Genomic DNA, 16,758 nt, shown 5'->3' with positions numbered 1-16,758 from the left:
GTTTTGCCTATGTTTTGGAAAGGGAAGTTAAGACTATAAAGTCAAATTAGTACTGCATTTTTTTTAAAAGTCAGGACAAATCATGTAAAATAGATCTATTAAGGCAATGGAATAGTATCAATAACAACGACGTTATTAGTTCTCATAGATACTCGACTCTTATGCAACAGATTCAGACGAAAAGTAATTATCATGGTCATCCTTTTTACACCCAACCCCTAGAGACTTTATCTCAATACAGGAGTGAACTGGAAGATAGAGACAGTGCCTTGATATTACTTTAAAAAAAAAAAAAAAAAAAAAGGAAGTTGGGTTCTACAGAGGGAGCTCATTTAGTCAAGCATATAAGGTATTTTCTTTGTTTACATGACATAAGTCTGAGGCATCTAGGGACAAGGTGTAATAAAAAAGTACACTGAATTTCTGTTATTAGCCATTAAAATTATGGAAACTTACTATCATACAAGTACTTTAGGGCACTGTATTGGACTAAATAGAAATTTATGCTGAACCAGGTGCTTTACTCCTTTTCCCACATACCAGAACAAACTGGAATAATCATATACTGCCTTTGGAGGCATGTCTAAACGTGATTCAGCCCTACTAAAACTCTTTCTCCATCACATGATTTATTGTCAGCAGAGCTTAGACCCTGCTGGACAAAGATAAAAGCTGGCATGTGCAAAAAAAATAGGAAAAAAATAGAAATTCTATTCATAGGGACAGTTTGCTTTTACTTTTGGTATCAATCCATGGAACAAGCAAGTTTTGATTAGGTTAAATTTACAAGTGTCAAACTATTCAAATATATGACAGTTACTCTCCTCTGCTTATATTTTTCACCTTCCATGAAATCTCCTGACAACACTACAATAATTTCCCCAGCATCAATGGCAACACCTACTCTACAGCTGCAACAGACTTCAGATTTGCTTACTGCTATGGAATTGTGCATGCATGCCTGTGTGTGTAGAGAAATAATAATGAAGTAAACTGGTCCTAGAAAATACCTCATTGCTGAGTGTTTGGGATCAGACGCAGCTGTCAAATGGTCTCAGCATACGCCCTGCTAATAAGAGTAGTTTAGAAATACAAAAACAGTTAAAATCCATGTATTTGGAAATTCAAAGTCAAATGGGAAAGTGGCTGTTAAGAAGTAACACATGCCTGAGATACCGCAGGACAAGCGCTATACAATCAAGCCCAGGTCAGCAATGCTTTCAAAGCACCATAAAGCACAGACTGCATATGCAAAAACTCATTTTTTGTTATGAGAACACCACAGAAATCCAGTAAGAGCATTTCTAGGATTCAGAGTTCAAATAAGCAATTAAAGCATTATGACAAGACCGTTTCTCTCTAGGTAGAATCACAGCTCTCGTGATCAGCAGATTCACATCTCTCTTTTAAAAAGGGGGCCGGGGCAAGGACCTCACGGTTAGCACAACAACTGTTTCAAAAACTCACTCCCCCTTCAGTTTTGACAAAGTCTACTAGTTTTCAAGACATGCTGTAAATACCCATCTGTACTCCAGGATATAAAGAGAAGATTTAATTCAAACAGTGTAGATAAGTATTTCTGAACACCATCTTCCTTACAAAAATCTGTCTCCCTTTTACGAATATGCAACTAGAAAGGTCTTTTTTTCCCCAAAAAAACATTCCAATATGATCTTGGACTAAACCAAGAATGAAGTACCACCTGCAGCAACAATTACTACCATTCAAGAAGAATAAACAAATTTAAAAAGGAGGACAAAATAAAACAGCAGTATTAAGCTAAACACTTAATCATTAAATTCTTGGTATAGATGAGAAAGATACAAAATAAGCGGCATTACTATTAATAGTCAATTCACATTCTACATATTAACCTTTCAAACAACCAAATAAAATCATAAGTCATTGGATAATTATGTCTAAAGTTCTCCTAACTTTACTATCTCAGTGCTATCTCCATTGGGATTACCTATGAATTTGATCAACAAGCTCACAGCTACCAAAAAACTGTTGATCCAAAATGCTTTGATATACTTCAGGGGTCTCCTTTCTCCATCTGCCCTAAAACAAAGGGAAGCAACCTACAGAGAAAACCAAGCCACCCTGTATTTACTTGCTCTTAAATCAACAGTTGCCAGAGAGAACTGAAAGTTGTAGGATTCTAAGTTCACAAGAGAATTTAACTGTCTTGGTTACCTCTCTGTACCATTCCCAGCACAATGAATGGACCCAACAACACAGGAGCTGGAAAGACACCAACATCTTTGTGGTCACTATTGTGAGAGTTGCATAGTTGAAAAGGGACACTACCTCTCAAATAAGGTAAGCAGGAACTGCCATATCCAACCAAGCTCTGGTTTTTTGGTCCCGGTGAAATTCTCTCTTCTGTACACTAAGCTCTATTCTTTTGATTCTTCCAACCAAAATGTGACCTAACAGCTATATCCTCATATCTCTCTGGGCAAAGCAAGCTGTGCTTCAGTTTGTGTAACCACTAAACAAACAGCATGTCTGTATTGTATTATTGTATCTATCCACTTCTAATAGCCACATTTCCACTCACGAATCTTGTCACATTCGCTCATTAGGTACCTCAATTAACTGACCTAAAGAGGACTGACAAACATCATCCCAGCCAGAGTCACATTACTTTATATAAAATCCCAACCATTCTGCTCTCCCTAGTTGGGGAAATCACATTTTTCAGCCTCAGTTAAGGAAAAGCCCTAACACACTCTTCCTTCTGGAAAGAAAAAGACTTGCAGATCACAACAGAAGTTGCAAGCTCATAGACTGAAAACCCAATCAAACACCCAACAGGTCTTCACCTGGATATTCTGGCTTTGTTTTATCCAATCCTCCGAACCACAAGCAGCCCTTTAAGCTGAAAAGCTTAATCACAGGAAAGTATTTGTCTACATGTGAAATTTGCAGATGCAAATTCAAGACTGCATTTGAGTTTGTGATAATCTTTCCGCTCTCATCATCTTTGCTAGGTGTCTCAATGTGTTTAGAGGCATGTTGGAAGGGAAATACGGGAAGTGTTTTTGTTAAACATTTTATTACAAGTTAGCTGTTAATGTTCCTTTTAACTTACTTTGTATTTTCCAAGGTCTTCTGCATTTTCTTAGTCATCTTCTCAATGGCACTTTGTCTCTTCCCCTCTGGAAGGAGATCTATTTTGTTCAGAACTACCACCATCTTCTGGCAGGCAATTTGCCCAATTACCAAGCACTCTGCTGACTGCGTCTGCATCCCTTTTGTCACGTCTATTACAAGCATCATCAAATCAATAATCTGGGCACCTGGAGGAGAATTCATAGTCAATATTGCAGCAGCATAAAAACATTAAGGATCATTTTCTCAAACAGTTTCCATAAAAATGGTCAGTATATGTACAAATGCCCAGGAATATGAACAAAATAAGCATCAGTTTCAAACACAGCTGTGTTTGAAAATAAGACGTTGGGAACTTAAGCTATTACATGCTACCATGGGATCATAAAAAAACTACAGAAGCATGTGATAGTTTACGTATTCCTCCATACTAATAGTTGAAGTTAAGGATACTACCACTGCATTTAAAAAAAAAAAAAGAAAAAGAAAAATTACCCTTGCAGCAACACAAGCATGATATTTGCCTCAATTCAAAAAGACAATCTAAGAAGCTAAGCAAGAATACAGCACAGCCAAAGAAACATACAACACCACAGGCAGTTGCACACTCTGAGCAACTCTTGTAAGAGCCAACTACATGCCACATAACTACATCTGCAATTCCTCAGTCCCCACCTGCTTCCCACCATTTCTTATTTCACAGTTCAAAATTTCATAAAAGTGAAAACAAGATGACCACCACTAGAGGCAGGTTTATCCCAAGTCTCAATAAATATCTACAGTCCCTCAATATGAGGAAGAGATGATTTAAACTCTGCAATATATTATGACTCGCTCCCAATTCAGATCTATGTAACTTGAATATAATACTTCACATACAGCCATAAACAGATCTGATTCTTAGATCTCTTCACGAAAAAATTCCTAAATTTTAGGCTGAAGTTACCTATCAGGCTTATAGATTATTTTTATTTTATTTTTCAAAGTGGTGTTGTCATGAACCCTTAATCCTTTGATTGAAGCAATCTGAATGTCATGGATTTAGGTTAGTTTTCAAGGAAGCTTCTGATGAATGTTCAGCCTTCCACTAATTACATTCAAAATTTTCCTGTCTCATTCCTAGTAACTGAAATACTCCAAATACAAAAAAAAAAAAGTGCAAGACTTTAACACTGACAAAATTTAAACATAAAACCCAAACAAAATCTGAAGCTAAAGCACCAGAAAGTTGTAAGTCAAAAACCATTTTGAAAGACGATCGAAGCTAGAGATCATGCAAAATTGCAGCATTCCGAATTTACGTACTTTTAATACTTGCCTTAAGCTTTTGACCAGAAGAACAAGAAATCAATACAACTGTTCCTTGTTCCTTTGCCCTCTCCAACCTTCCCTCCCTCCCACTTTTTTTTTTTTCTTAAGCTTTTACAATGGCTATGACAACAGCTACCCTTGTTCATAATTCCCATGAACTCAGGATAGGAAATCATTCTGAGGTTGAAGTGCATGGGTGAATGAGTGGGTGGAAGCTACAACAAGGAAAAAAAAATGGTTACAAATGACTATTTTAAACCTAACAAAGCTTTCATCTTGTAATAATGAATGCTAAACCCTTCAGAGTGCTAGCTAGATAATTATGACCTTCCTAAAGCTACTGCAGATTTTCCACCAATCAAGTATCTCTCCATGAAAAGCTGAAGATAGACTTTACATTTTCAAAAGTATTTTTTGTTTTCATCGTTTCAAGAATTATGTTAATTTAGAAGTTGCTTGAATAACACAAGCATCATCAAGGCTGTACAAAAAAGCTCAGACTTACACCACCATACAGAAGTGCAGACCTAAAGGACAGGAGGCAATGGGAACAAACAGCACGAAAGTAATTCAAGTGAGACAAAACATCTAGCAACCTGAATGCACGCACTTTTGTGAGTATATACAGCAGTTGTATAAACTTAATACGACATTCGTATTTTTTATTAAACTATACCACACAGTAATTCTTACTACACAGATAACATCCTTACAATGAATGGAAATTAATAACTAGAACCAAACCATCAAGTCAAATTGATTACTAATACTATAAAAAGTGCATCTAGTAGAACAAAAATGCTGCAGTTTTTTAGCTAACTGGTGTGACTACTAGAATACAGCAATCCTTATGCTTCAGAACAACCAGATCCAAATCTGGCTTTGAAAAGGGTGGTGGATAATATGCATAATATATCTCTCCCCTCCAAGAGGAGCCAAAACCTGCACTGAAACAGTTATATGCAGTTTCAGTACAAGGGCCACTTTATCTTGAAACACTAAATCAACTGCTTTGAATACATCTGTTACAAGTATTTTCTTTGTAATTGCTGTATTTATGAATCCAATAGCAAGACTTTAAAAAAGCCATAGAAATCATCAGCCTAGTTGCTAGAAGATCAAAAATGTCTACCTCAGGGCATTTCATAACAAAGGGAAGATGGACAGAAGAAAAATAACAGTCCATGGAAAAACTCCAGAAACACCAAAAAAAAAAAAAAAATCACAACACTCCAAACAAAAATATATTACAAGTCAAGGCACAGCAGCATACCCGAGTTTGCAAATATGTGCCTCAGTACAACTACTGCGCCTCCTCTAAAGCCTTAACATACTAACTGGCCACAGTGTAAGAGATGTTGCAAGACTGAACTGAAAGCACGGCAGGGGGAGAGCTGGCACCCAAGCATGGTGGGAAGCTGCTGCCCTTCAACTGTGGGGCAACCAAGGAAAAGATCAGGACAGCACTGACAGAAATATTTTAACTGCATTCTCCCCAGGGCATGAGGACGTTGTATACACGTCCACTCACACCTATCAAGACATGACTGCTCAAGTTTACAGGACCCTTGGGTAACAAGGCAAAAATGTAATGCTGAGATTTAGGTCCTCAACTCTCTTCTTTGAGCTGTTCAATAAGCCATCTTTAACAATTCACCTTCTTCCCAATCCCTCAATCTTCTCCTTAGACAGCTTTACATTTTTACTCTAGAACCCATTTCCTTAGCTACCCTTCATCTATGCATAACAGTTCATTAAATACTAAAATGAAATCATCTAGTGAAGTCAAAACAAAATGCACAGAGATTCACAAATGTTACATTTCTAATCAGGAAAGTTGGCAGCTCACTTGTAATGAGGTGACAAAACGGTAATGCTACCCACCACCGGACATGGAACATCTCATTCAGTACACTTTTTCCTCATAGCATGTAAACAGTAATAGCAGACTCACGATGTGTTTAATTTCATATTCACTATTTAATGGCACTTGTGAGCAATCAACTTGCTACCATGCTGGATTTCAGTCAAAAGGAAAAACATTCCTAAAGAATTTTCTACAGCAGAGCAAGATTTAACTAGGAAAGGTGAAATGAGGATGGATTGTAAGAGTATTCTTATATACATAATCTCATTAGAAAGACCTTTTAATTAAGGGATAAAAATACTACAGCCATACCAAGCTGAGATGTCAATAACAAGAACAAAACAAGGTGACAATATCACTCAATAAACCTGCACTATCCAACCACAGAATACCTGCCATGGGCTCTCATGCGAAATGGAACACAGAAGAACTGAAACACATTGTTCGCTTTTGCTCAAAAAAGGGGACAGGATACAGTCCTACACAGTTAAGAAGAGTGATACGGAAGAGATGAGTGTCCTCAATCCCTCAACGCAGGCACACGGTTTGAAATTAATCTGAATGAAGCAGGCACATATGCAAAGGATCCATCTGCATATAAGGAAGTACAACAATCAAGAAAAATACTTCATCTGCATTGAAGCAGGTCATATAGAATCAATGATAAAGTTAAACTAAAGTATTCAAACAGTTTTCCCTATAGAAAAAACAGGCAGTGTAACCTTTTCTTTGCCATTTCATCTATGAAAGAGGTGTTCAAGAACATTCAGGAAGATAAAAGAGTCCTCCTGATGTGTGATTTCTCACTTGTCTGCAAAATGAAAGATCAACTGCTGGAGTATCCTTTGTGTGATGACATACAGCTCAGCCATAGCCCTGTAAAAAGCAAATGAAACAAACTAGTTGTCATCAGAAAACACAAGGGGGTGGGGAAAGATGGGAATTATATTGCAAGATAAGCAGCTAAACCACAGCTAAAACACAAAGTAAAGTATATGGTCTGAGTGAAGAAAAACAAAGAAGAAAGATAACACACGAACATAGAGAATCTGGATGACAGCCAGATACAGGGAAAATGCAACTAAACCAACAGCACCGCATCACAGAGAAAAGACTGCAAGCAGCACCAGCAGCACTCATTTGTACCACAAAGGTGACAGGGAACACAGAACTCACAGAAATCAAGAAAAATAAAAGAAAAAGTCTAGCCCCTGCTTTGAATAATCACATCCAACCCACTCTTGCTTTTGAATTTTGGGGAGTATCTGATTATGAGCAGATGTCAGGAAAGAAATTTTTACTTTTTGCTCATGGGACTAGTTGAATCAGAGATATCATATATTAAGACAAGTTTCAAAAGCGCTGAAGGCAGCAACTCGGTTTCCCTAAACTGGCCATCAGCTCCATTTCTCCAAGGCAAGAGCAAAATGACACCACCGCATCACATCATTCAGAACTAGATCTCACTCTTGACCCTGAAAGAACTCGCCAGCTGCTGAGTACACCCAAAAAGACAAGATTACCCATAAGAATAGTATGCATTTAAAAAAAAAGTATGTATTGCCAAACTTTTAAACTTCAGGAAAAAGTTTATTGCATTTTCTGCATTTATGTTGTTTATTATATCTTCAAACCTTTACCAAAACAGGAAGAAAGGCCTATCCAGAGTTCTAGACAACCAGGCTGCAGACCTTCACCCCCTGCATTAGAGTCATTCCTTGTAAATGTGTTGAGTAGCATCATACCCATCTTTGATTTCCACACAGTTTATGTACTTAAAACAGACTTGATTTTGCTCACCGAAGCTGAAGTAAACGAACTCTGCAATGTTCACATGCCACTGTCTCATATCCTTACACAAAAACATGCAATTGATAAAAACAGATCTGTTATACCAGTATTCACAAGGAAACACCCTGTGAGTACCCAATCTACAGGCTAAATTTAAAATCTGTAAAGCACTACATCTGCCATGTTTATTTTGGAACAGAACATTACATCTTAAATAACAAATCTCCTTCAACCTCAATCACAGAAGTTGTTGCAGTTCTGCATGTACATGAACTCAAAACACCTTCCGTTTGTACAGCCTGTTGCATGCTTGAAAATCGTACACCCAAACTCCCAGACTGAGCTGTGTGTAAATGGAGCCATACAGCAAAGCACCACATTTACACAAAGTTAAAGAGAGCATAATTAGGTCTAGGGAAAAAAACTCCAAAACATTTCAGCCTCTCATATTACTTTATCAGTTCCAAAAGCTAATTACTATTTTATGTGCACTGTGCCCACTTTCAGAACCATTCGGTTATAAACTCCAGGCACTAAACCAGCTAGCAATTTCACCCTTACTGGAAAGGAGTAAGAACACCAAAGGCATTTTCAATAAATGCCCAGAATCTCAATTGTTTTCAACAAATGTAGGTCAAGAATATTAGAGCATTTACAGGTACTATTTTGACAAGCATAAATTTAGTATTGCATTAGATTCCCCATAATCCTTCAATATAAAGCTGACTTGGCTCCATACAGTAAAACGTGGACTAGTAGAGGGAAGACAAGAAGCAGTCAAGTCCCTGTGTGAATGAGGGAGGTTTTGCATGCCACACAAGCACAGAATACAGGCACAGATTCTGACTCCTGTTTTCTTTAACCTACTGTGTCCTGTCCTGTTTGCAGTAATCATTTTAGCTGACTTTGCACAAACAGCACAACTTCTGTTCACAGGCACCGAAAGGAAGCAGAAAATGGAATTTGAAATGTAAAAGTAAAATAATTGTGGGCCATAAGCTATAATTTGATTTCATGCTTTACAAGGAAATGAAAGAGGACTTCCTTAAACATACTTTTTTTTTTTTTTTAAATATGCTTTTTACCATGTTAGGATTTCCTCTAGTGCAGAAGAGAAAATAGGATTGTAGAAAATGTACCGTTCTCAAGTATCATTGCTACTCAGGGGCAAAGCTCTGTTTTAATGTGCACTTCCCATTCTGGGGAAGAGGAAATTCTTCAATTAATAAACCGGGTGGACTGAGGCGAGTTTTTAAGGTTTAATCAATTTCATCTGCACATAGGATAAAAAGACTGACTATTCTACCATTTTTGCCTCTCCTATTCCCCTTTCAAAAAAAAATAATAAAATCAATGTTTTATTTTAAATTCTTTGAGGTTAGTATCTCCTGTCTCAGGAAATATTGTCTATATCACGCAGTGAGTATGAAACTTCCCCCTTCACAGCCCCCTCTGCTATTTTTTTTGTTTTGTTAAGAATCTTTATTCAGAAACAACTAAATTATTCTCTGCTTTCATATAGAGTAACACCTTGGGAGATGCTACAAGTCACACAGGATTTTGCTAGGTACTTTAGGGGAGGCATTGTGATGAATAAAGAAGATGTTTTACAGGATAGGAAATCTTCCAAAATTTAAACAGATATAGGAGGTGCAAAGGGGGAAAGAGACATACACACAACTGGAGCACATGAATTACACATGAAGAAACCCTCTGTAAAGCAATGCAAATCATCGATCAAAACTGATACCACAACTTTCATTAGGAAACACTTTGAAAAGAACAGGAACTCATGGAGTTCAAGTATCCCACCACCATTTCCCAAGCATGCCAATTCCCAAAGATTTCAGCAGCTGTAAGCCCAAACAGGGAGCTGTGCAGCTTCAAACTCTGGATAACCTGGAATATCTCTGACAGCGAGGGTCACCTGGCAACCCAGAAGAGTTCTTTCTGAATGCATAGTAAAGCTTAGAATTATATGCATTATATTTGATTTCTGAACAGTAAAGAAACCGCTGGTTGCGCAAATTCCCTTTAAATGAAAAACAGCCACTAAGGTCCTTCCTAAACTGAGAGCTACAAAGAGAAAGCAGGATGACCACAAGGGCATAGTTCTAAGCCCATTTCTTATGTCAAATAACCTGTCTTTTACAGTTATTTATTAGTAATCCTGAGTTCAACTCAACTACAAACGGTAAGCGATGCAAAGAGATAATTGCTAATAAGGAATAAAGACCTCACAAAAGAACCCACTTTATAATTCATCTCCCAGATGAAAGTGTGCAATACTGTCCTGAAGAGGATAAAGGCAATCAAGGCCTCTACCCTCCCCTTTGTCAAGTCATCCAAGATCTTACTTGTTTGAATACGTTCTAACTATGCATCAGAAACAAGCCTGTGCTCTTCAAAGGGAGGAAATGCCTATAATGATTCGACTATGTCAAATAAGCTTGATTGGCCATGCTGAAGTAGCATGAACAAAGCTGCTAAGGCCTCCATGAAGGTCACGCTAAGACAGACTGAGACATATCTTCCAATAATTTATTATTACATGCTGATCTAGCTATTACAATATTGCACACAGGAATGAGATTATTATAATTTTTTTTCTTACCAAGAAAAAAAACACCCAAACAAACCTTACAGTGACAAACCTTACAGTGAAAACTCTTGCAAAAAAAGCATTACAACACACTAAGAGAAAAGGTCATCAAGAGATCCTTTGTAAGACTTTACAGAATGTAAGGAGTCCCATGTTGCTTTTAGCTTCTTCGGAGAAGTGTTGTACACTGGGTCATCCACGAAGCCCTAAATGATTTTTGGGACACTTGATCTAGCTTAAAGGGGTTCACTTTCAGAAATGGCTGGCCCACTTTAAGGGGTAAAACCAGATGATTTCCAGAGGTCGTTTCCAACTTGAACTATTTTATGAGGAGACAATGCTATAGAGGGAAAACATTTCAAAGAAAAAACACAAACCATTAGAGTGTAGAACAAGACTTGCCCGTACGCATTTTCTAGAGACACCTGGAGACTGGAGACCCAGGTTATTATTATGGGAAGGCAAGCTTCGGACAGAACAGCTACGCATATAGGCCAATTATTTTAAAGCCCGCTTTTCCCCCCCTGTCCAACTACGAAGCAAATAACAGTTTGAATAAGTTTTCTCACTGCATGCTTCTGGTTACAGTCTGAAACACAGTGAACTCTGTTGGACCCCTGTGCCAGGAGCAGCGCTGCGAGGGGAGCTGCAGGGTGCTCAGCCCACAGCGGGCAAGCACAGGCAGCCTGGAAGCTCAGATGGGGCACTCTGAAAACATGAGGGAAAAAAAGGATACACTTGACCCTGTGACACAGAGAAATTTAGCATTGTCCTGTTGTCTTGGTATCTCTCATTATATCCCAGTGACTCCCCGATTTGCTTGTTTGGGGAACAGTACAGGCTTGCACTGCACTGTCAGCGGCGAAGGTTACAGAGATGTGTTCCGAGGTCTTTACTCTTCTTTTGATGAGGAAAATCAAAAGCACCAACCTGAGAAATGTCTGAACACCTGTGCAGTTTCCATCACTACAGAAGAGAGACCATTCCAAAACAAGGCAAGTATGGGAAGCTCTCATTACAATCTGAATAATTCACTAGTAAATCACACGTTAGTTACACATAGTTTTGTAAAAAAATACACACAATAAAACAGAATCCTTCCTCCAAAGACACCCGAATAGAAATCACTACCAAAAAGAGATTACTATGAATGTTTTTTAGGCAAAAGAATAATTTCTACACCTTTCTTCCCCCGTCCCCAACACAAACAGAAGCCAAGTAAGCTTCCCTCAGCCTGCACATAAGCAAGGGCAGCATGAGTAACAGCCACAGCTAAGGATACATGCTTCTACAGACAAGGAAAGGTATGCTTCATTTCACTGTAAGCATACTTTTAGAGGCATGACAGTATAGATTTTTTCCTTTACTTCTGTTGTAAAGATAAGACATGCAAGTCAAAAAGACATTTCCACCCATGTAGTTCCAAGCCAGGCCAATCCCACACTTTATTGCATTGATCTACATCGCTATTTGTAGATAGTCAGCCACCTAGAAGCAGTCATCGGTGAAGAGGAGCATACTGAAAAGGTACTCGCTCTGGCACACCCCAGTGATGGAGGCTGCAGCCCTGCCAGCTGGGAAGCTCCTGCTCCCAGTGACGCTTCCCCCACACCATGCCTATTCAGGTCTCCCGCAGTTCACAGAGGGTCCAACGAACGGCAAAGCTGAAGCTCAGAGCAGTCAGTCCGACACAGCACCACCAGACAGCTCTCCTCTGGACCAGGGAGGTGTCCCAGCTGATGCAGGGGGCTCCAGGCAGAGCCAGAGTTGGCACAAGGGAGGCAGCAGGACCAAACGGCCAGGAGCTGCAAGGGGAAAGAAGGAAAGAGCAAAGCCAGCCTCCCATTTCTAGGGACGGGATGCTGCTGCAGGCCAAGTTGTTTACAAGACAGCAGCCTGAGGGATTTCAGAGAAACTTAAAGCTGAATAAATGTCACTGTATTGTTTGGAAGTGTTGGAAGAAACTTATTAAGTACACGCATATTTACACAAAACTAGCACTATTAGTTTAGAAAATTACAAAAAGACACAGTCATTCTATGCTGTTCAAAGCAAAGTTGTTTTATGTTTAGAAGCAGTCAAAAAAGATAAAACTATTAGACTATATATGTGATGTAATATTGAAATAAAATACCACATTTAGATCTAATCACTAACTGAAAAAGGAATCTGGAAGAATAAGCACCTTCAAAAAAAGGAGACAAGACAAATGCAGTTAAGTTCTTCACATACAATTTCATTTACTAAGAAAAATCCATGTTAACAGCATGCAATGACAAAAGCACACAAAGCTGAGCAAGAGAACAGAAATAGAACACCTCTAATAAAAGAGCACAATCAATTATATAATGGTAAATGCCAACAAACCTGAACTCAGTGCTGCCAGACACCATTTGGCTTCAGACAAATGAAAATACAGATTTGATATTTACACAATTAAGATTTTTAAAGCTACATCCAGCTAGATGAATTTTCATTGTTTATAAAACATTTATGGTTTCACCCTGTGTAAAAGGCATTAGGATGAAGCTTAAAGCAAAGGACACTTCATTCCATCATTGACTTTCTTGCTTTGACCCTCTGAAACATTCGCTTTGACTGTTGCCAAAGAAAACGTACCAAATTAGCTGAGTAACTACTAGGGTCTGGCATTTCAATTCCTGTTCTTCAAAATATTTCTGAAGAAAATCAGAAAATCACCACCAAAAAAAAAAAACCACTCTCCCCTCATTATCTATAGTAAAGTAAATAATCCTTGTAACAAGAAATGCTACGTAATACGTAGCATGTATAAAAATGGAAGTAAAGCACCACATGAGAGAAGATATCATCCTTCTTACATACGTAGCAAAATCCTATTCTGCAATATCACCTATTACTAGATATGAATTTCTATATTGACAAGGCACAAACTGAATAGAGTCCAGAAGAGACCTCCATTTATTTTAAGTCTGAAAACATTAATTGTGGTAGGGTTTAAAAAATACCTACATATCTTGAAAAAGCAACAATCATTCTAAGTAGACACAGATGACTGCTACAAAAAAAGTCAGCGTTTGCTGAATTACACAACACCATGGTATTTCAGCTGCATTATTCTCTTTCTTGGCTTGAAGTCTAAAGTGCATAAATTGTGAATTAGTTAGCAAACATTAACTTTTTAAAGTGTCATTCATATATGTGTATATGCAAATACAAATACCAGTAAAGCTGGAAAGTTAAATATTTAGGATGCTACAAAAAACTAGAGTGGAAGTTACCTAAAATTTTAGGCTGAACAGCATTATAAAGCCCATCATCCTTGGAATACAATCCACAGCATACAGTAGGAAAAACTGTTATTTCATACACTTGAAAGCAAAACAATGCACAGAAGAAACCAAGTGGTTTCCATCTGCATTGTAACTTTCTTTTTGTGCTACATCCCTGTATTACCCCTAGCACAAAGAGGTTCGGTTCCATAATTTGGCACCCAGACCATAGAACATCTACACAAGAAAAAGTCATGTCAAATTTCTGGGCTCCCAAATGACATACGAAAATGGCACCTATAATTCCACTAGTTCATGTCAGACTCAAAAACTTCAAGGTTCACAATGAAGTGCCCTGTTCCTTCCATCTAGCGTTGTTGAGTTCATAAAACACGGTTTCCGAAACAATGTGGCAGTAAGTTGTACAGTAAATCAACACTCTATGTTGTTCATGCTTCAGGAAAAATAAAGGTGCAAAATAAAAGATGGATATTTGTAGAACCTCGCTTTGACCTCCCCAGATGATATTGTGCGCTCAAGGTCCTAGTAAACTTTCCCATGTCCTGATGAATGATTAGTTCAAGTTTCAGACTTCTTATTCACAGGTATTGCGCTTTGGTGTCAAGGCCATGTGTGTTTTTGCACTGCTCTGAAGAATTAATGTAACATCTCACTTGAGCCTCACATAGTGACCATAAATGGTTCCTGAAGGTCCATAAAGTCTTTACAGTAAACATTGAAAAGCAAACAGGTTAGAGGAAACTACATGTAAAAAAAAAAATACCCTTTTTATAGTCTTTACTCATATCAGCTTTACATTTGCTCTCTACAAGATCTCCCGCCAGGTTTCAAAGCCCAAAAAAAGGTAAACGTATTTGCATATGATAATGCTAAATATGTTGCAAAAAATATGACTACAAGGTATGACCATTCTGCCCACTCCATCCCTCAAAGAGTACAGACATCATCTTTGAAGCTATTTCCAAGATCAGAAGGAGAAAACAGTGGCTAAACAGTATAAAAAGAATCAAGCATCTGGAAGAATTACGAAGGCACTGAACCTGCATGAATGAGGACATAAGCCCATTCCCAGTTCTGCCAGATTTCCACACATCTGAAGTCTTCTGCTCCATCTCTAAAAACTCAGTTCACACCAGACAGAAACAGACAATTCCCAGCTTCAGGAAAGTTACACCTGACATTTCGCTAATGATAAACACTGGCACATGGAGACAAATAGCGAATGAAAGCCTCTGCAGTACCTACAGCCACAGAAATTCCTGCTACCTCCCTGATACTACAGGATCCTAAGGCTTCAGCCTACAGTAGGATATACCTGTATGCCTATTGTTATGAGTTACAACAGTCATACGAAACCAGGTTTGTACTGGAAAGAGAAAAGTGGTACATTAAAGATGACTGGAATCACTTGATAGTGTTTCAGGGAGAGCAGTACATAAACAGGCGAACAGTGCCTACATGCACACATTTTCCTTCAAACCAGTTCGTGCTTCAGGCAGTGAACTTCTGTATTAACTTTTCAGAAAATTTAACCCACACATCTTCCAAGAACAGCACAGCTGACCGAAATGTTTCCTGAACAATGTGCTCTTATTTCTGTATGTATTTGAATATACTATTACATACAGGCCCAGTACTGGACTTGGAGAGGGGAAAGGCCAGACACCTGAACAGCAGTCAGTGAGTTTCTGTAAATTCTATTCTGTATCAGTGCTATTTCACACTCAGCTCTTCATCTTTCCAAGTTCTTTTAAAATACTTACAAGATGGTATCATTATGCTAGCATATCTAGGATTCAATCACATCCATGCCCGGCCTTGTAACACAAAAAAAGATAGCACATTTCAGAAATCCTTACACAAGCAACACACAACCTGAGTACTTGATTATCTCAGGATAAAGAGAATGAGCTATGCTTAATGACCAGCCAGGTTTTTTTCCTCCCAAAGGGCTGGAGAATTGTCACTACAGAGCATCTGTTGCCTCCCTCTGGGTGCTTAAGAGAATTACTGAATTAGAAACATCTTAGAATGTCTGTTAGAATTTCTTCAAGCATATTTCAGTCAGCTTCATATTAGATGACAGTAAGATGTTTTTGCTATCTTTTGTGTTAACTTCTTAAAGTCCTGCCTAGCCAAAGAATATCTCACTGTGAATTCTTGCTCATTCTTCTGCTATATCTTTGAAAGATCAGCCAACAAGAAGTTTCATGCAAAAGTCACAAAAAAGGACTATCATCACACTAGGTGTAGCTATACAGGTCTGAATATACATTTAGACATGCAACTCTGAACTTGCACAGCTACAAACAGCAGTTTGCATGCAGTCAGAAAACTGTGTATGTATGAAAGTTTTACCTTAAAGATACTGCTGAACCACCCTGAAATTCACAACTCTAATTAAAGTTTTCTCTACTTAAATGCAATGCTTTAGGCCAACTAGCCTGAAGATCATGAAATGCACAGGGGTCTCCAAGAAACACACAAATTAACACTTTGATTACAGAGATTTGCTACTACCTTCTCTTCCCCTCTCTGTCAATTCAAGGACATTAATCTTATAGCACACCTGCAGCTTTAGATAGCTCAAGAAACCAATAAGAAATTGATTTTAAACCTTGTACAGATCAAGAGCATATTTCTATGAGACTAACAAATAGAAATTTTCTTGAACAGTTCTGCAAGTCGCCAGTCCACAAGTAAGTCTCCAGTCCAACAGATTCTAAATCATTCTTCTACAAAAAAGGAAAACCCAGTTTCCATGTAAAGCTGGAAACAAATTAAGGTGAGTCTACTCT

At 38.2% G+C, this 16,758-nt stretch overlaps 1 protein-coding gene across 3 annotated transcripts in view; it reads right to left on the bottom strand.

Moving 5' to 3' along the window:
• Positions 1 to 16,758, bottom strand: part of EEFSEC (eukaryotic elongation factor, selenocysteine-tRNA specific) — a 128,766-nt gene that overhangs the window by 90,468 nt on the left and 21,540 nt on the right. For all 3 annotated transcript variants that reach the window (XM_056336808.1, XM_056336806.1, XM_056336807.1), the window contains exon 2: positions 3,098 to 3,305. In XM_056336808.1, the coding sequence (XP_056192783.1) occupies positions 3,098 to 3,305 (208 nt within the window). The remainder of the gene's footprint in view (positions 1 to 3,097; positions 3,306 to 16,758) is intronic.

The sequence above is a fragment of the Falco biarmicus genome, chromosome 4, assembly GCF_023638135.1.
Source record: "Falco biarmicus isolate bFalBia1 chromosome 4, bFalBia1.pri, whole genome shotgun sequence".
Classification (NCBI taxonomy): domain Eukaryota; kingdom Metazoa; phylum Chordata; class Aves; order Falconiformes; family Falconidae; genus Falco; species Falco biarmicus.
This window is presented reverse-complemented; position numbering and strand designations above follow the sequence as displayed.